We start from the raw sequence: 21,374 nt of genomic DNA on the forward strand, positions 1-21,374 counted from the left end.
CTCTGCCACATTTTTTGAATAGTGGGGTAACATTAGCTACCCGCCAATCCATGGGTACCGTTCCAGAGTCTATCGAGTTCTGGAAGATGACCAGCAATGCATCTACTATTTCTAGGGCCACTTCCTTAAGTACCCTGGGATGTAGATTATCAGGCCCTGGGGATTTATCGGCCTTCAGTCCCATCAATTTTCCTAACACCATTTCCCTACAAATACTGATTTCTTTCAGTTCCACCCTTTCATCAGACCCTATGTTCCCCGGTATTTCTGGGAGGTTATTTGTGTCCTCCTTTGTGAAGACAGAACCAAAATATGTATTTAGTTGGTCTGCCATTTCTTTGTTCCCCATTATAAATTCCCCCGATTCTGACTGCAAGGGACCTACGCTTGACTTCACCAATCTTTTTCTCTTCACATATGTATAAAAGCTTTTACAGTCAGTTTTTATGTTCTCTGCAAGCTTACTCTCATATTCTATTTTCCCTTTCTTAATTAATCCCTTTGTCCTCCTTTGTTGAATCCTGAACTGCTCCCAATCCTCAGGATTATTGCTTTTTCTGGCCAATTTGTATGCCCTCTCCTTGGATCTTATGCTATCCCTAATTTCCCTTGTTACCCACGGTTGAGTCACCTTTTTTGTTTTATTTTTGTGCCAAACTGGGATGAACAACTTCTGTAGTTCATCCATTCGGTCTTTGAATGTTTGCCATTGCCTATCCACCGTCACCCCTTTGAGTGCCATTCCCCAATCAATCCTACCCAACTCGCTCCTCAGACCATCGTAGTTTGCTTTATTTAAATTGAGGACCCTTGTTTCTGAGTCAACTACTTCATTCTCCATCTTAATGAAGAATTCGATCATATTATGATCGCTCCGACCCAAGGGGCCTCGTACAACAAGATTGCTAATTAATCCTTTCTCGTTACATAATACCCAGTCTAAGATGGCCTGATCTCTGGTTGGTTTCTCGACATATTGGTCCAGGAAACCATCCCGTAAACACTCCAGGAATTCCTCCTCCACAGTATTGTTACCAATTTGGTTAGCCCAATCTATATGTAGATTAAAGTCACCCATGATGACTGCTGTGCCCTTATTGCACGCTTCTTTAATTTCCCTTTTAATGCCATCCCCAACCTCTGCCTTACTGTTTGGAGGTCTATATACCACTCCCACTAATGTTTTTGTCCCCTTAGTATTTCTCAATTCTACCCATACAGATTCCACATCATCAGAGCTAATATCCTTCATTACAATTGTGTTAATCCCTTCTTTAACCAGTAATGCTACCCCACCTCCATTTCCTTTTTGCCTATCTTTCCTGAATATCGAATACCCCTGGATGTTGAGTTCCCAGTCTTGGCCATCCTTGAGCCACGTTTCCGTAATCCCAACCAAATCATATTCGTTTACCTCTATTTGCGCAGCCAATTCATCCACCTTATTACAAATGCTCCTCGCATTAAGACACAAAGCCGTGGCTGCTGGTCTGAATGTTAGTAATGTTTTGGATAGTCTCCCGGGTGTGCGAGTCACTTATGTGTTAGTTTGTTAGTTAAGCTTTCTGGTGCCATTGCTTTGTCATGTTGGAAGGAAGCACATTTTTCAAAATAAACCAATTATTTTATTGACATTGGCCATGTCTGCTATTTACATTCATACTGGCCTTCATAGGCTTTGGGTTATCCGAATGGTTCCATTCCTGGTCTTCGATTGGCACCAAGCATTCCGTCAGAGGGGCCGAGAACTGACTCCTTATCAGCCTCTGACAGACGGCCCTTCCAGTTTTTGGGACCCTCCCATCTTGGTCCTCCCCCTCCTCCTCCTGCTCCTCCTCCTTCTCCTCCTCTGCTGGTCCTTCAATGTCTGCTGGCATTGGCTGGGTGCGCAGGGTGGCGAGGTTATGGAGCATGCAGCAGACAACGAGGAAGTGGGAGACTCACTCTGGTGAGTACTGCAAGGCGCCTCCCGAATGGTCCAAACACCGGATCCGCTGCTTCAGCACGCCAATTGTGTGCTCCACAATGTTCCTCGTCGCCTGATGGCTGACGTTGTAGTGCTCTTCTGCAGGGGTGCTGGGCGAACGGAGCGGGGTCATCAGCCATGGGCACAGAGGATAGCCCTTGTCACCGAGAAGCCAGCCTTCTGGGTGAGCCGGGGCCTCAAAGGTCTGCTACTGAAGTCTGGCGCAGGATGAATGCGTCATGGCTGCTGCCTGGGAACTGAGCATTGACCGCGAGGATCAGCTGCCGGTGGTCACAGACCAGCTGTACATTCAAGGAGTGGAACCCCTTGCAGTTGCGCAAGTCCTCAGGATTCGAAACAGGCACCCGCAAAGCCACGTGCGTGCAGTCAATGGCGCCCTGCACCATGAGGAAGTCCGCTATTGCCGCGAAGCCCTCTGCGCACTCCCGCTGCTTCTCCGGTGTCACAGTGAAGGAGATGTACTGCCGCCGCCTTTTAAACAGGGCATCTGTTACTTGCTGGATGCAGCTATGCACCGCAAACTGGGAGATGTTGGCAATGTCCCCAGTTGCTGCCTGGAAGGAGCCGGTCGCATAGAAATTCAGTGCTACTGTAATCTTGACAGCCACCGACAGAGAGGTCCTGCACCTTATCTGCGGCTGAAGATCTGCCTGAAGCAGGTGGTACAGCTCAGTCACCACCTCCTTTCTGAATCGCAGCCTCCTAAGACACTGCTCCTCCGACATGTTGAGGTAAGAGAACTGCTGCCTGAATACCCTGGCAGCGTAAGGTCTGGTGTGGCGACATCTGTTGGCCCTCCTCCGTCTGGCCATTCCTGGCCCTCTCTCCCTCCATCTCTGTGCCCTTTCCAGATGGTCGAGCAGCAGGACGTTCCCCTGCAAAGCAGCCCCCATAATTATAGGTAACAAGAAATGATACAGGGTGTAAAGGCTCACCAGCAGCAGGGTGATGGTCTGAATGCTGAAGGTCCTCTGGCAGTACTGGGTCACTAGTGATATGGCTCTGAGTGCAACTCTGTGAAAATCCCAAAGAAGTTGTGCTCCCAAAATGGCTGCCGCTTTTATACCAGTGCAGTCCCCTTTAAAGAGCGCCCCCCTAAGCCCGAAAGCGACTGGGGAACGTTCCAGTAAGCTGTCTTTATTGGCGCCAGGCGGAACGAAGGGGCGCACCACTGAATTTCCGGTCCGGGGCACCAAAAAGGCGTTGCACACTGAAATGACGTCATGATCTGCCTGCGCCCGCGAGCGGCCGCTAAGATTTAGCGCCGGCGCTAAAAGCCACAAAATGGCAAGAGGCGCTGGGTTCACTGCGCCCGCCCGAAAATTGGCTAACGCCCCACTTCTTGGCCTCTTTAGGCACTAATCACTGACGCTACCAACCGAATTTCTCCCCCGGCGTATCATTCCTTCAGATTTTAGTTATTGTTAGATTTTTTTTTAAATATGTTTTTTACTTTATCTTTCTGTCTCCTTCATTTCTCTCTCTCTTAATCCCATCTTTCTTTCCCTCACTTTATTTTGCTTTCTGTACATGATTTCCCATTGAATTAAATATTCTAACTTGCACTTCCTGGTTCAGACTCTGCAGGCTCAATTTTAATAGCCCTGAGGAGGCGGGTCTGGAGGTGGCTGGGCAGCAAAAATCAGAAGAATGGTTTCAGACACCCAACCCACCTCCTTCCCGCCCCCACGTGATTTTTGTGAGTGCTGGGTCAGCCGCTCCCAAACTGACCCGACTCCAACCGGTGAGACAGGTAGTTAAGGCAGTTAATAGCCTGTTAACTGCCTTGATAATCCTATTTTGATCGAGGTTTCCCATTTTCGTGCCTCTGGCTCCTGTTTCCCGTCTTGTCAGAAACAAACCAGCGGCAGGAGACGAGTTGGTGGAGGACGTGACCTGTAGTCATTATTGGTGCACAACTTTAAAAGCGCTCCTGTAACAAGGCTGGCATTCAAATGCAGCAACTTTGTTGCTGGAGGTTTGGGATAAGATTTTGCAAATCTACTGACCCTTGTGACTGGTCAAGCTGACACACATCTGCTGTTTGAACTGATTGGGATAATTTCAGGTCACTTTGGGCGTGCGCTGGCAAGCTTCTTGCTTCAACTGAAATCTATAGCAACGGGATGGGAACCATTTACATCCTCTCATCCTGGTCGTCAGATTCGGAGGAAGAGCAGCACGGCTTAGTGCAGTCGGATGAACTAGTGGCTCAGCACACAGCCTCCTTGGAGGAAGATGAAGAGGATGAGGAGGAGAATGAGTAGGAGGACGGGGAGTGTCGCCTTGCGGGGCCAGATGTGGCCAATTCAGCAGCAGGCGACCACATTGATGGCCGTCAGGCAAGGGATGCACTCAGCCCTGCCAGATTCGTGTAAGCTAATGCTTCAAACACAGGTGGCTGGCACATGGAGATGAATATAAGTCCGACAGTCTCAAACCCCAGGCATCATCTGTCCAATAAACGGTGGTTTGCGCTCAGTGTCACCACCATCATTCTACATGGAAATCGCCCGAGCCCTCACTCTTGAACTTCCATTTCCCAGAACACAGCGGCCACACTTTAGGTGATCTCGGCAGATCATTAAACCTTTTGACACTAAACCCATGTGCGTCTGCACACAGATCTCGAGCTCACCTCAGCAATTTGCAGCCAAGCTGCCTTGGTTTGCTGAGGAGGCCTCCTCCTTCCGTTTCCAGGGAAGAGGAGCTCCTGATGTCCTCTAACTCCCTCAATTTCAATTTCAATTTTATTGGTCACATAACAATACAAGAAGTGTAATCGAGTCAGTGAAATGCTTTTTTCTTGACGAGCTGAGAGCACCAAGCAGCAAGAACACTTAGCTGCCTGGTACGCACGGAGCTCGCAAGGACGGCAGCCATCTTCATCGGCGCCATCACAAAAAAACACATACCGACATATACACGCATGCATACTTTAATTAAATATAAATAAAGCAGACATAAAATAAATAAAAGACATAAAAAGACAGCACATAAAATGAACAAGCAATAATGTAAAAAAAGTAATTTCTACAGTAATTACATTGATATTTCTACCCAGGCTTCTAGAATAATCTCTGGTTACAGGGTGGCCGCACTGGGAGAGCAGCGTGAGGAACTCACAACTTATAATTAAATAAATTTAATTAATTAATTAATTTAATTAAATAAATAAAGTGCCCCCTCAGTCTTTCTCGATGTTTCCATCTTGGTCTCTCTCGATGTTTCCCCTCTCTCGATGTTTCCTCTGTCTTTCTCGATGTTTCCTCTCAGTTTTTCTCGATGTTTCTTCCACACACCTGGCCTGCACATTACCCTGGCTGTCCAACTTGGCGTCCTGGTAACCGGGTTCCGCTCCAGCTCTCATCCTTCAAACTGTCACTCCAGCTCTCGACCTTCAAACTGTCATTCCAGCTCTCGACCTTGCGGTGGCGTGGAGAGAGCATGGAGGGAGCCCTCATTGAACCTGGCTGCAGCCTTAGTTTTTGGGACTGCCATTCCTGCAGCTCCCAGCACCTTTCAGAGAAAAAAGCATTAATATTACTAAGCAAATGATTGGAACACGTCTGGCATCTTTTTCATTTCATAGTCAGATAATAAAGTCATATATCAAAAAATCATGAATCTCTTTCTGGAATAATATGACCTGCAATATCATTCATTAAATTTTGCTCAGAACAGATACTGTCAACTCCCCTTTCTAGATGATACAGCACCAAGCCATCCCAATGACATTTGTATCAAAGGGGAAATGGCCCCTTTAAATGTTCAAACAAACAACGCGTTGTGGCATACCGATCACAGAAAGGATACAATCCGCTTTTCGGTCCGTAGACTATAAATCAGGCGTCATGCCTTTAAGAAGGATCACACCTTTAAGAAACTCGATCTGCAACATAGTTAAGCCCAGAGCGGGGGAGGAGCAGTCGAAGCTGTGGACTGATGAAAGGCAGTTGGACTTGGTGTAGTCTCTGACGCCATTTTGTGTTCAACATGCAGTCTCAGCAATTAAACTTTTTCTGTTTGAACCTCTCCGAGTTCAGTATTTTTTGCTAGGAGTACGTAGACTCCTACAGCGTCATCAGACGCGAGAAACTGACATCCTCCAAGCAATTGCCTGGAGGGACCCACACGTCGGCCGTAACGAGGCCATTGAAACAAAAATCGCAAGTGCTGGGAGGTGGCAGCCGGGTGCGGGTCCGAAAGCTGCCGAGCAGCGGGCCCGCCCTCAACCCGCCTCCGCTATTAAAATCGAGCCCTACGTGTCTCAATAAGAATTCTTCCATCTGATTAGTTAAGGAGAGACACCATTGCTTGCCCTATTTACACAAGTCCGCAATCCCCTGTACAGGGCACTCCGCTGTATTGGTGTCACAGTGCAAAAGCCCATAGAAAGTCTGTGGGCAAGTGTAAGTGTAATGAACAGCTGGCGCTGACCGCAACAACCGAGCCAATGTGTTTCTTCAGTGTAGTAGAAATGTTTGATTGCAGGGTTGACAGTGATTCCAATTCTTTTCTAGGAGCTGAACATTGGGACTTGCTGATTTGTTTCACTTCAAATGAGGTTGATGGTAACAGGTGTCTTCAAAAGGAAGAGTTTGATCAACTCCAGCTCCATCAGAAGGTAGTCAAATTTAGTCTAGATTAAAAAGTGCCTTATCTTTTATTTAAAACATGTTCGAACATGAAGTTTTGTTTCAATGATAAAGACCAGCTGCAAAAAAACTTCACAAGCTGGTAACAGACTGAGGCATCCCCTCAAAACTTGAAATGCGTAAATAATGATGCCACTCATAAATCATTTAGCATTGCAGCAGATTGACGCACTTTGATTTGTCCATGAAATACACCTGTTTCTAAATTACATTCAGTACATTTGACTATCTTACTGTTTAGGTCTACCCAGTCATAACGTTTAAATCTGTTGTGTTCTAAACCTAAGGTAGTTGCTCTACACGGTCAGTGACAATGTATCATGGCCGCAGTTCTGGCACAATAATATCATAATGATTTTACCAGCGTAACAGTGCCCTGTTTGTGTGTGTATGTGGGGTGGCGGGAGGGGGTAATTGTGTACAAAGCAATTAGATATTCTAGTGGAATTAAAACTTGAGTCTGTAATTTTTCATGCAGGGGTTAACGCACTTACATGGAAATAAAATAATTTTTATTTTAATGTCCGGAAAAGCATTGGAGGAGTGCGGCCGAATTCCTGATATGTGCTTCAGGCATTTACCAGGAGTATCAATGATTAAAATTTATCCCTATATGTTTTTGATTACCATGTCTGTTATCAAACCTCTGGCTTTTAAAGGGGCCACAGGTACGGTGCACGCCAGCCTCGCTGCAGGTGGCAAGCTCGGGGAGTCGGATCACAACGGCCGGGGTACATCACCATAAATTTTCTCGCTGACGTGCTGGAACCTGGCCAGATCCACTCCCTAGCTGGCGAGCAGGAGCAGGAATTCGGCGGCAGGAAGCCGCAGCCTGGTTCCCAGTTAAGTGGCATGGGAGGGGGCTCTGGGCGTAATCGGAGGGGGGGAAGGGGAGACAGCCTGGGAAAAGGCCCAAAGGAGCACTTTCCTGCCTCCTGGGTGATTAATTACATGCCTGGTCCTCTTCTAGCCCACGACTCGCTACCTGGCAGGTCTGGCCTAACAGGGAAGCCATCACTGCTCCCCCACTCAGGCCTCCAACTAAAATTGCAGATCAGGTCCTGATGACATCATCGGACCCAATCTACATATTTAAAGAGGCACCCCGCTGCCTTCCTGCGCAACAGAGCAGGTTAACATCAGGACACGGCGAGAAAGTAGCGGGATCAAAGTGGGTAACTGACTGGCCTCATTTTAACGGTTCCCGCCTTTCTTTTAAAACAGATGGACTTTGCTTACAGGGTCTCCTGACAATTGTATTTTCTGTGTCACCAAGGAAAAGCTTTACATCTCTCTTATTAATAGAAATAGTAATTCATCAGTACTAGTAGATGCTCCATTGCAAACTGAAATGTAAAGGCAGCAACAGGCTTGTTGATGATCAGTTTGTGGTTAATTCAATTCTGGCATTGATCGGTACTTACTGATTCCAAGTTCAATGTCATCTGCAGTCTCCTTTTAACTTTTAGACCACTGGTAACATCAAGGAAATTGGTGCTTGCTAGACCAGCTAGTTTAAAAAAAAAAATTCAGCTTACTCTCCATGATGCTTTAAAATGCCCTAATGTTACAGTAACAATAATGCTACTCAGATGTTATATATCACTGTATACTAAAATAAAATAATCCCCTCTGCCATCCCTGTTTTCTTAACTCCTTTTCTGTTTTGCCTATACAAAAAAATAGCCATGGCATTGCAAAGTAACTCATGGTTATATTGACTGAGAGATGTGATAAAGCACGAATTAAATGCTATTTTTTTCTATCATTCCCTTTCCTCACATTCACTCAGTTTTCTACTTTTATTGTTTTAACGTTACTTTCATTTTAAATATACCCTATTTTGAATTTGATACACTATTTTCTCTCTTTAAGAAAAGTTTCAGCATTGAATTTACCTCTTTTTCTCTTTTTTTTGGTACCACTGTGCATTCTGAAAGTAGGATCCACTTGTCTAAAACTGGCTCCAAAAAGTTGTTTTTCTTCAGCCAGTTAAGGCTGAGGACTTTAAGGATTGATTTGGTCTCGTCACTGAAGTAACTAGATCAACCTTTTGCTATGGCTCTAGATGAAGTGTAAATTGCACTGGCAGAATGAAAGACAGCTGCCAGGTGGGAGAGAAAAAAAAAAGTGTGGAAAAAAAAAGATGCAACACATGTCCTTTTATCTCCCCCCCCCCCCCCCCCTCTTCCCACTGTCCAGGGCCCCAAACACCCCTTCCAGGTGAAACAGTGATTTACTTGTACTTCTTGCAATTTAGTATACTGTATTCGCTGCTCACGATGCGGTCTCCTCTACATTGGGGAGACCAAACGTAGATTGGGTGACCGCTTTGTGGAACACCTCCATTCAGTCTGTAAGGGGGACTCCGAGCTTCCGGTCGCCTGTCACTAATTCACCGCTCCATTCCCACTCAGACCTCACCGTCCTCGGCCTCTTGCGTTGTTCCACGGAAGCTCAATGTAAGCTCGAGGAACAGCACCTCATCTTTCGATTAGGCACTTTACAGCCTTCTGGACTCAACATAGAGTTCAACAATTTCAGGTCATAACCTCGGCCCCTATCATATATGTATTTTTTTCCACACTTTTTTTTTTTTCTCTTCTCTCCCACATGGCCACTGTCTTTCATTCTGCCAGTGCAATTTACACTTCATCTAGAGCCATCTTTTGTTTCTTAACCTGTCCCATTACCATCTCCTTTTGCCTTGAATATCGCTTAATATCTGTTAATGTTTCTTAACCTCTCCTGCCTTCTATCCTATCGCAGACCTTATAGTTTTTAGGGTCTCTGTTGTGTAGCGGGTAGTGCTGGTAAACAAGGGCCCTTGAGTATATCATTTAATTGTAGTGTAATTAGTGGTATTGATTTGATTTAATTTAATTTGAATTTATTAAAGGGTAAGTCATGGCAGCACAGCTTGGCCCTGTGGCATGCGCCTCCTGCACTATGTGGGAAATCAGGGACACTTCCTGTGTCCCTGACGACCATGTGTGCGGGAAGTGTATCCAGCTGCAGCTACTGACAGACTGCATTGCGACGCTGAAGCTGTGAATGGATACATACTGGAGCATTCGCGATGCTGAGCACATCGTGGATAACACGTTTAGGGAGTTGGTCATACCACAGGTAAAGGCTGCACAGGCAGGAAGGGAATGGGTGACCACCAGGCAGAGTAGTAGGCGCAGGCAGGTAGTGCAGGGGTCCCCTGTGGCCATCCCCCTTTCAAACAGATATATCACTTTGGATATTGTTGAGGGGGGTGGCTTATCGGGGGAAGGCAGCAGCAGCCAACTTCCTGGCACTATGGGCGGTCCTGCTGCACAGGACGGGAGGAAAAAAAGCGGGAGAGCTATAGTGATAAGGGATTCTATTGTAAGGGGAATAGATAGGCGTTTCTGCGGCCGCAAACGAGTCTCCAGGATGGTATGTTGCCTCCCTCGTGTAAGGGTCTCGGGGCGGCTGCAGCACATTCCGGGGGGGGGGGGGCGGGTGAACAGCCAGTTGCCATGGTGCATATAGGTACCAACGATATAGGTAAAAAATGGGATGAGGTCCTAAAAGCTGAATATAGGGAGTTGGGGGGTAAATTAAAAATTAGGACCTCAAAAGATAGTAATCTCAGGATTGCTACCAGTGCCACATGCTAGTCCGAGTAGAAATAGAAGGATATTTCAGCTAATATGTGGCTAGAGGAATGGTGCAAGGGGGAGGGATTCAAATTCCTGGGACATTGGAACCGGTTCTGGGGGAGGTGGGACCAGTACAAACTGAACGGTTTGCACCTGGGCAGGACCAGAACCGATGTCCTAGGGGGAGTGTTTGCTAGTGCTGTTGGGGAGGGTTTAAACTAAAATGGCAGGGGATTGGGTACCTGTGCAGGGAGACAGAGGAAAGGGAAGCAAGGATAGAAACAAAAGACCGGAAAGAGAAAAGCAAAAGTGGAAGGCAGAGAAATCAAGGGTGTAAATCAAACAGGGCCATAGTAAACAATAATTCTAAAAGGTCTAAGAGTGTTAAAAAATCAAGCCTGAAGGCATTGTGTCTTAATGCGAGGAGGATTCATAATAAGGTGGCTGAATTAGCTGCACAAATAGATGTAAACGGATAGGATATAATTGGGATTACGGAGACATGGCTGCAGGGTGACCAAGACAGAGAATTCAACATCCAGGGGTATTCAATATTCAGGAAGGACAGGAAAAAAGGAAAAGGAGGTGGGGTAGCATTGCTGGTTAAAGAGGAGATTAACAAAATAGTAAGGAAGGATATTAGCTCTGATGATGTGGAATCTGTATGGGCAGAGCTGAGAAATACCAAGGGGCAGAAAACTTTAGTGGGAGTTGTATACAGACCCCCAAACAGTAATGCTGAGGTTGGGGATGGCATTAAATGGGAAATTAGAGATGCGTGCAATAAGGGCACAGCAGTTATCATGGGTGACTTTAATCTACATATAGATGGGGCGAACCAAATTAGTAACAATACTGTGGAGGAGGAATCCCTAGAGTGTATACGGGATGGTTTCCTGGACCAATATGCCGAGGAACCAACTAGAGATCAGGCCATCTTAGACTGGGTATTATGTAATGAGAAAGGATTAATTAGCAATCTTGTTGTGCGAGGCCCCTTGGGGAGGAGCGATCAAAATATGATAGAATTCTTCATTAAAATGGAGAGTGAAGTAGTTGACTCGGAGACTAGGGTCCTGAATTTAAATAAAGGAAACTATGATGGTATGAGGCACGAGTTGACTAGGATGGATTGGGGAACGTTACTTAAAGGGTTGACGGTGGATAGGCAATGGCAAACATTTAAGGATCACATGGATGAACTGCAGAATTTGTTCATCCCTGTTTGGCATAAAACTAAAACAAAAAAGGTGACTCAACATTGGCTAACAAGGGAAATTAGGGATAGCATAAGATCCAAGGAGAGGACATATAAATTGGCCAGAAAAAGCAGTAATCCTGAGGATTGGGAGCAGTTTAGGATTCGGCAAAGGAGGACAAAGGGATTAATTAAGAGGGGAAAAATAGATTATGAGAGTAAGCTTGCAGGGAACATAAAAACTGACTGGAAAAGCTTCTATAGATATGTGAAGAGAAAAAGATTGGTGAAGACAAGCGTAGGTCCCTTGCAGTCAGAATCAGGGGAATTTATAATGGGGAACAAAGAAAGGGAAGACCAATTAAATACATACTTTGGTTCTGTCTTCACAAAGGAGGACACAAACAACATCCCAGAGATGTCGGGGAACATAGGGTCTAATGAGAGGGAGGAATGAAATGAAATCAGTATTTGTAGGGAAATGGTGTTAGGGAAATTGACGGGATTGAAGGCCGATAAATCCCCAGGGCCTGATAATCTACATCCTAGGGTACTTAAGGAAGTAGCCCTAGAAATAGTAGATGCATTGCTGGTCCTCTTCCAAAATTCTAGAGACTCTGGAACAGTTCCCATGGATTGGAGGATAGCTAATGTAACCCCACTATTCAATAAAGGTGGTAGAGAGAAAACATCGGTAGTGGGGAAAATGCTAGAGTCCATTATAAAAGATGTATTAGCAGAGCACTTGGAAAACAGTGACAGGATCGGACAAAGTTAACATGGATTTACAAAAGGTAAATCATGCTTGCCTAATCTACTGGAATTTTTTGAGGATGTAAGTGGTAGAATAGATAAGGGAGAACCAGTGGATGTGGTGTATGGACTTTCAGAAGGCTTTTGGTAAGGTCCCGCATAAGAGATTAGCGTGCAAAATTAAAGCACACGGGATTGGGGGTAAGGAACTGTCTTGAATAGAGAACTGGTTGGCAGACAGGAAGCAAAGAGGTGGAATAAACGGGTCCTTTTCCGAGTGGCAGGCAGTGACTCATGGGGTACTGCAGGGATCGGTGCTAGGACCCCAGCTATTCATCACAATATATATAAATGATCTAGACGAGGGAACTAGATGTAATATCTCCAAGTTTGCAGACAACACAAAGCCGGGTGGGCGTGTGTGCTGTGAGGAGGATGCAGAGAAACTCCAGTATGATTTGGACAGGTTGGGTGATTGGGCAGACGCATGACAAATGCATTATAATGTGGATAAATGCGAGGTTATTCACTTCGGTGGCAAAAACAGGAAGACAGATTATTATCTGAATGGCAATAGATTGGGAAAAGGGGAAGTGCAACGAGACCTGGGTGTCCTCATGCACCAGTCACTGAAGGTAAGCATGCAGGTGCAGCAGGCGGCTAAGAAGGCAAATGGTATGTTGGCCTTCATAGCGAGAGGATTCAAGTACAGGAGCAAGGATGTTTTGCTGCAGTTGTACAGGGCCTTGGTGAGACCACACCTTGAGTATTGTGTGCAGTTTTGGTCACCTTTTCTGAGGAAGGATGTTCTTGCCATGGAGAGAGTGCAGCGAAGATTCACCAGACTGATACCTAGGATGGCAGGAATGACGTATGAGGAGAGATTGGGTCGATTAGGCTTATATTCGCTAGAGTTTAGAAGAATGAAAGGGGATCTCATTGAAACTTATAAAATTCTAACAGGACTAGACAGACTAGATGCAGGAAGGATGTTCCCAATGGCAGGGGGGTCACAGTCTAGGGATAAGGGATAAGCCATTTAGATGAGGAGGAATTTCTTCACCTAGAGAGTGGTGAACCTGTGGAATTCTCTACCACAGAAGGCAGTTGAGGCCAATTCATTAAATATATTCAAGAAAGAGTTAGATATATTTCTTAAGGCTAAAGGGATCAAGGTATATGGGGAGAAGGCAGGGACAGGGTACTGAATTTGGTTGATCAGCCATGATCTCATTAAATGGCGGAACAGGCTCGACGGGCCGAATAGCCTACTCCTGCTTCTATCTTCTATGTATCTATTTTGTTCTTTCATCCCCTCCCCCCTTTCCCAGCTCCCACACTTGCTTAAAAATCTGTTCCAGTTCCTGCTTTTTTTCCAGTTCTGACAAAAGCTCATCGACCTGAAATGTTAACTCTGTTTCTCTCTTCACAGATGCTGCCTGACCTGCTGAGTATCTTCAGCACTTGCTGTTTTTATTATGGATTAAATGATATCGGTTATATTGTTGGAAAGATTAAAAGTATTTTTCGGACTTCACCATTTATTTAATAACTTCTTGAACTGATGATAGTTGATGCTATTTCTTAGTTCATGCGTTTACTTTCAGGTAAATAGAATACCAGGATTGGAACATGCACTTTGCAGAAAAGATGGCTTTTGTCGGATTATGAAGATCGCCCAAAGATTGCCAGGTAGTGATGGCCTTTTCATTTTACCTTTTTTTGTTTAGCTGTACTGTCTTGATTGAAATCAGTATACAAACTGTGTTAAAGCTTAGCTCTATTTGATCAAGCATGTCCTCTATAAAAGTACAACGTGCTATTTTTAATAATCAACTGCGCATTATTACACGCTAAGTCTGCAGAGAGTTTGTCATAGCCATTAACCCTTCAGCTAGGTTGTCATCACACATCAACTGCATGGAGAGTCCTGGTTGTCAAGATCTGTATACCCCTGCAAGGGTAATGATACTCCTTTGTGGAAGTTCTGACAATGTGTACACGCTGCTGGAGCTTTACTTTGTAGTTTATAATATGATCTGAACACCTTGTGAGTTTATACTGTAATAATTCTGTTTATCTGTTATTCTCTATTTAAAAATACAGTGGAACCTCAATTATTTGTCATACTGGAGGGTATCCTTATAGTGGATAATCACATTTGGCAAATAATTGAGTTGTAGCTTCATCATGCCAATAAAAGATACAACCTGCATTCCTGACCAGACCTAATGTGGCAACACAGCTGTTAATAGAATCTCAACAAAAGAAGCAAACTGGCCTGACCCAAATGATTCTGTGCACCATGCTTTATTCTGAGTGGATTTTATATAATACAGCGAAAGACTTGACCTGAACCATTCCAAATCCCCAACCAGACCTGACCTGAAGTGCACACAGAAATTTAGTCGAAATTCACTTAAGACCTCTGACCCAGAGTTGCAACCGAGTATTGAGAGTTGTAATTCAATAAGCACAGACTCCTGTTAGTCTAGTTCTTGGATAATTGTGAATGTGGATGTTGTGAGGGCAGACAATTGGGACTATTGTAATTATTTTTGAAGGCACTAAACCTTGTACGATGTAACATTCATGACCCACTTCCCTCAAAGAATTATTTTAAGACTTCTGGGAGGTTGTTTTATCGACTTTTGAAATGTATTGAGGAACTGTGAAGCAATTTAAAAATAACAGTTACATCAAATGCAGCTATTTTTATGTAACTTGTAACTTGTTGTCAGAGATATGATCTTTTCTTAATTCAGCTCCTATATTCAGGACCTAGAATTAGTTGTACAATAAATAAGGAACATTTTCTATTCATATATTTGGCTCCTCTTTCTTATCAATGAAATAATTTTAGATGTAAACTCCCAAAATTTGCCCAGAATAAATATTTACAGTCCAAATCCACATTCACCTTCTGCATATCATCACACATGATTTTTATTGCTTCAACAATCTACCAAACTATAGCAAGTTTAAAAATAATAATAGGAACTTTTTCCATCTTTACATCCTTACCAGACAGTTGAAGTAAGTCAAATTAGTTTGTACAGTTTGAGTATTGTTACAAGTGGATAAGAGTCCACAATATAAACCATTGTGAATATTAATCATTGGCTATTAACATTGACTGGGCAATCTTACTCCGAGAATAGGAATAGTGTGTGTAGGAATGGAAATTTAACACCTATTGACTAGGGAGATCAGTTCGAATTATGGTTGAGCTGCATTGTTAGGGGAATGTAGGTGACCATATATAGCCTGTCTGTGCTTGAGATCATTAATAGGCAAAAAGTTCTTTCATTGATGGCTTTTCACTGAAATAAATCAAGCAAGTGGAAGAAAAGCAAATGAAATGAGTAAAATAGTTAAAAAGGGGGAAAAGATGCAATTACAAGTGATTCAGGGCTGAATTTTCCTCCACCTTCACACCCCAAATCGAGTGGGATAGTAGTGGAAACAGGAGGAAAAATCAAACAGTGAGGCCTACCACTGCCTCTCCATCCTAGCCTTAATTTCCCTCCCCTTATCCTTGCTGGGACTGTCACTGGCTGCCCCTTCCCCACCCAACACATATAAATGCCAGATTCCTGGCCCATTTCCCCCTTGTCTGCCCCTTTCCCTGGACAGAGGGAGAGGGCCTAATAGAGACCTCCTGCTACTCTATTTCTTATTACAATCTCCTGCACCTTTCATAGAAATATATAGAAATTGCAAGACCGAAATAGGCCATTGGACCCAACCAGTCCGTGTCGACATTTACCCTCCACACCAGCAAATAGTCTAATTCACATTTACCCACCTATTCCCATGGCCTATATCCCCTTTTCCTTCATCCACCTTGAATGTTGAGTTTCTGTCTCAGCCATTAACCCTGGAAGTGAATTCCACAGCCTCACAACTCTTGTGTAACAAAGTTTCTCCTGTCCTCTGTTCTAAATCTCTTACATTAAATTTTGTATCTATGGCCTTTTGTTGTAGACCACTCACCTACTGGAAACAGGCAGCTTCTATCTACCTTTCCCATTCTTTTATTATTTTAAACAATTCAATCATATCCCGCATAATCTGTGTTGTTCCAATGATAAAAGCCTCACTTTTTCAAGTCTTTCTTTGTATTTGTACTTTCCCCTGTTGAAGGCCTTGATTTTGGCCGAGTCCTTCAGTAAGAAAATTGGATGTTGATCTTTGGCGCTGTTCTTCCCCTTTTAAGCAGAGTTCCTGCTCCAGCACCGGAAGAATTATCCACTGTTGTAGTGGCAAAGTCCCGCTTGCTGGCTGGATCCCGCAAGGAGCCCACCCTGCATACATAATGATCCCAAGCCAGGAAAATGGGTCTGGTGCATGGCGGGTTGGGCATTGAGCATAAGATCCATTCTGACTCTTTCATCTTAAGCATTATGCATGTTAACTTTAATTTGCATTTGATATCACTTATTTAAAACCCTGTTGACTCACTCTGAAGTGTACATGAAAGTAAGAGTATGTCAAAAAGCATACTATGTGAATTTAATTGCAAAACACACACCCCACCTCTTTACTCACCCTTGGGTGGATGTCATCTGGATTAGCAGCCTGATCTATTTTAATGTTCCTTATTCTGTCTGGTATGATCTCCTCAACTATTTTAATATTTCTTATCTACAGTCTAATCCTAATGCTTAAATAGAATTCTCAAACTCAGTATTGGCGAATCTTCACAAGGCTATATATGAACAATAATAATGGGAAAGTGGGGAATTTTAACCCCACAGGATGGGTGGAAGTGGGACGGTGGGGAGTTAAATTCTTAAAAATCTGAAACATGACCCCAACCTTCCGTGAACGCAACAACTTCCAGTTTAACTGGGGTAGGTTGGGGGGCGGGTTAGTAACCTGCTCTTGAGAGGCAGGTCAATAATTTAAATATGAGGCTGCCTGCTTCAGACTTTAGCAGCCATTTAGATTTAATGGCTGCGGGCCGGGTTTCCCAGGGTTTGGGAAACCCGGCAGCTGAAGGGAGGCGAGAACTGCCAGATCCAGTGCTTTTCCAGCACTGCTTGTGGGCCAGGAGGAGCAGGTGTGCTTCCTCCCAGCCCCCTAACCAACTATTTGCGATCGCCCCCGCCCCCCCCCCCCCCACCGCCAACCGCGATCCGCCGAACCCCGCGATACATCGACCCCGGCAATCTGCTGACCTTCCCATGATCTGTCAACCCCCCTTTAATCCGCCAACCACCCTTTGATCCGCTGACCTCCTCCCGCCCCCCCCCCCCCCCCAAGCTCTAGGCCAACCAGTGATCTAACCCCCCCCCCCCCCCTCCACTCCCACAATCTCTCCCTCCCTACTCTCTGGTCCCCGGCTGTGGCCTTCTAGCGCTGGCCTTATTGCCCAACAGCTGGCCAGCCTCTCAATCTGGTTGGCTGCCGGCTGGGAAACGGAGAAAAAAAATACAAGTGAGGTCCTGCCGTTAAATTTGGCAGGATTGCCACATCCCCCCCACCCCCACTCCCTCCCTGCCTCCATGTACATATCGGGGCCAATACCTCTTAGCTCTCTTGATCCATAGGTAAGGCATTGCCCAATGTGGTATTGATCCATACAGACCAGTAAAGTCCCAGGTACAATTCTTAGTCTGTGCTGAATTAGCCAATTTCAGCTGGGTCACCAATAAGGCATTGACAATTATACTCCATACTGCTTTGGAAAAAAAATCATGATGCACTCTTGCTCTTGATCATTCTCCAATGTCTCCTGTTGGAAAATACACATGTCACTGTCACATAATGCAGGATCAGGCTCAATTGCGGTAAGAACAATTGGTTGTGGTGATTGAAGGTCAATCATCACAGCCCCAGGATATCGCTGCAGGAGCTCCTCAGGGCAGTGTCCTAGGCCCAACCATCTTCAGCTGCTTCATCAATGACCTTCTCTTCAACATAAGGTCAGAAATGGGGATGTTCGCTGATGATTTCGCAGTGTTCAGCGCCATTCACAACTCCTCAGATAATGAAGCAGTCCATGCCGGCATGCAACAAGACCTGGATGACGTTCAGGTTTGGGCTGATAAGTGGCAGGTAACATTCGCGCCACAGAAGTGCCAGGCAATGACTATCTCCAACAAGCGAGAGTCTAATCACCGCCCCTTGACATTCAATGGTATTACCATCGCCAAATCCCCCACCATCAGCATCCTGGGGGTCACCATTGACCAGGAACTTAACTGGACCAGCCACAAATACTGTGGCAACAAAAGCAGGTCAGAGGCTGGGTATTTTGCAGCAAGTGTCTCACCTCCTGACTTCCCAAAACCTTTCTACCATCTACAAGGCACAAGTAAGGAGTGTGATGGAACACTCTCCACTTGCCTGGATGAGTACAGCTCCAACAGCACTCAAGAAGGTCGACACCATACAGGACAAAGCAGCCCGCTTGATTGGCACCCCATCCACCACCTTAAACATTCACTCCCTCCACCACCGGCGTACCGTGGCTGCAGTGTGTACCATCTACAAGATGCACTGCAGTAACTCGCCAAGGCTTCTTCGGCAGCACCTCCCAAACCCGCAACCTCTTCCACCTAGAAGGACAAGGGCAGCAGGTGCATGGTAACACCAACGCCTCCAAGTTCCCCTCCAAGTCACACACCATCCTGACTTAGAAATATAGCGCCGATCCTTCATCGTCGCTGGGTCAAAATCCTGGAACTCCCTCCCTAACAGCACTGTGGGAGTACCATCACCACACAGACTGCAGTGGTTCAAGAAGGCGGCTCACCACCACCTTCTCAAGGGCAACTAGGGATGGGCAATAAATGCTGGCCTTGCCAGCAATGCCCACATCCCATTAGCGAATTTTTAAAAAAACATAAGGATTAGGCGCAGGAGTAGGTCATACGGCCCCTCGAGCCTGCCCCACCATTCAATAAGATCATGGCTGATCTTCGACCTCAACTCTACTTTTTTGCACGATCCCCATATCCCTTGATTTGCCTATGACCATTATTTTGTTGGGACCTGCTATAAACGTTATGCTTCATGACTGAGGCGCACTTGATAATTTGTCTAATGCCCTCTGAATATCAGCTCTGTTCTTCTCTGCTGTAAATGGCAGTATTTCCTGTGATCCTAATACAGAGCCTTTAGGCATGATCCTGAAATTACTTTTGAAGCAGGTGTTATGTGTTTGGAGTTTTGAAACAAAATGCGGAACTGACATTCAGTTCATAGCCAAGTTATTTATACATGCATTACTTAATCGTGGAGCTGAACCATCTCAGTGGCTCTATACCCAGTTAAGAAAAACTCTCTTGAAATGTGAGGCTCTAACTGGTCAAATATGTTTCACCATAAATGCAGAACTTCGGGTCCCCACGGGTGAGTACGCGCTGGGTACTCGCGCTTAGGCCCAACGAAAGTGCCGGTTTCGTGCATGCACTGCACATGCGCGGGAAACCGGAACTTCCGTTCCCTTAAAGGAAGGGGTTCACAGGTCGAACGCGTGCGCCGGAGAGGCAGCGCGTACGCCTGGCACTTCTGTTTTTTTTGCAGGTTTCTCCGGGAGGGTAAGTCTCCAGGAGCTACGCTTGTAAAAAGCAGTCGCAAGGCCTGCTTTTAACAAGGTATGTGGTGAATTAAGTTAAATTAAAACATTTTTTCCACAGGTTTATTATTTTTAAATACTTTAAAGAAAGGTAAGTTTATTTTTAGCCCCGTTAGAAACTGTAATTAATTTTTTCAAAAATTTAAATTATTGTTTAAAATAGTTATTTTATGTAATTTATAGTTACATTAAAAAAAATCACATTTTTAATTTATTTGAAATTTTAGTGATGTTTTGGGGCTGAATTGTATTCATAGATTTGACAGCTCTTCCTGTCAAATCTATGAATACAGATTCCCTGCTACCATTGGCTCTCCATGGCCCACGTGATCCCAGGGGACGCTTCGAACTAACTGCGCCCCTGGGATACGCAAGCACTGTGCGCCAGCAGTTGGAGCAGGCCCAGGATCGGAATCCCACGCGGGCCCATAGCACAACGGCCGGCGCGCTAGGTAAGTGCAGGTCGGAGGCTTGCACCTGCGGGTAGCCTCCAACCCGAATTTCTGGGATCTTGAAACCCGCTGACCAGCTCGGAACAGAGAAAGCTTGTGTTGTTTAACTTATACCTGTAGTACAAATAGAGTATTCAGTATGCACCTTGTAGTATAAATAGAGTATTCAGTCTGCAACTTTATAGTATAGATAGAGTATTCAGTGTGCAACAGTGGAGTATCATTTTATCCCATTCATGAAAAAGATCTTCATAACTCACTCACAACTTTATCATTCATGAGTTATGTGGCCTTTACTCCTGGGATATCTGTGTGGTAAGTATATATGTTAGTTCTTTACAACTATAAAAGAGATGGCAGCAGAATGCAGTCAGGCTTACCATGACTTCAGAATTAGGTTAAGACTTGTGATAATGTCTGCAGGCATCACTGTAAAGCTGTAATCCAGCTTTGAAGTGTAAAAATACTTGGATATCATTTGGTGGTCTGTTAAAAGGTCAATTTGTGTATTTTTTTAAAACGAGTTAATAATTCACTTTTATTACTAGGTAAACAGAGCAATAGAAAAAGCTTACAAAAATAGAATAGCAGAATAACAATTAAACCAAAAGGAAAACATTTAAAGGCCACATAATGATTTTTATTTCTGGAGCTTCAACTGTTGCCTGTGTTGTCTGCTTTTTTTTTTTTTAAGTTCATCTTTAGGTGTACTCCAGCCTAGTTTGCACATGCAGGTGTGGTTTTTCCCATGCCCAGGTCTGCCCCAAGTCTCATACTTTAGGGCCTGCCTGCAGCATTGATCACTTTTGGTGTTTCTGATTGTATAAATCGCTTGGATGAAAACAGCTGGCTGTAACATTTCCATTGCAGGCTTTGGTGTAGAAATCTCTGGCTACCACAGAGTCTGATTCATTATCTAGTACTATCATGTGCCAACAATCTGACATTAAGAACTAAAATGTACCATGACTTAACTAAGTGTATAATCTCATTACAACTTGATAAAAATGAATAGAAAATAAAGAGATTGGGGGTAGAAATATATGCCCTTTTGAAATAATGGTTGTTAGTGACATTTAAGGGTAATCTTGTGTCTTTGTGCTCCT

At 44.7% G+C, this 21,374-nt stretch overlaps 1 protein-coding gene across 1 annotated transcript in view; it reads left to right on the forward strand.

Annotated features, from left to right (window-relative positions):
* The window catches only part of cped1 (cadherin-like and PC-esterase domain containing 1), a 289,359-nt gene that overhangs the window by 57,247 nt on the left and 210,738 nt on the right, over positions 1 to 21,374 (forward strand). The window contains exons 3-4 of the mRNA XM_086009209.1: positions 6,511 to 6,614; positions 13,836 to 13,920. Coding sequence (XP_085865335.1) covers positions 6,511 to 6,614; positions 13,836 to 13,920 — 189 coding nt within the window. The remainder of the gene's footprint in view (positions 1 to 6,510; positions 6,615 to 13,835; positions 13,921 to 21,374) is intronic.

The sequence above is a fragment of the Somniosus microcephalus genome, chromosome 16 (assembly GCF_052327205.1).
Source record: "Somniosus microcephalus isolate GS21.2 chromosome 16, FLI_Smic_1.0, whole genome shotgun sequence".
NCBI classification, from domain to species: Eukaryota; Metazoa; Chordata; class Chondrichthyes; order Squaliformes; family Somniosidae; genus Somniosus; species Somniosus microcephalus.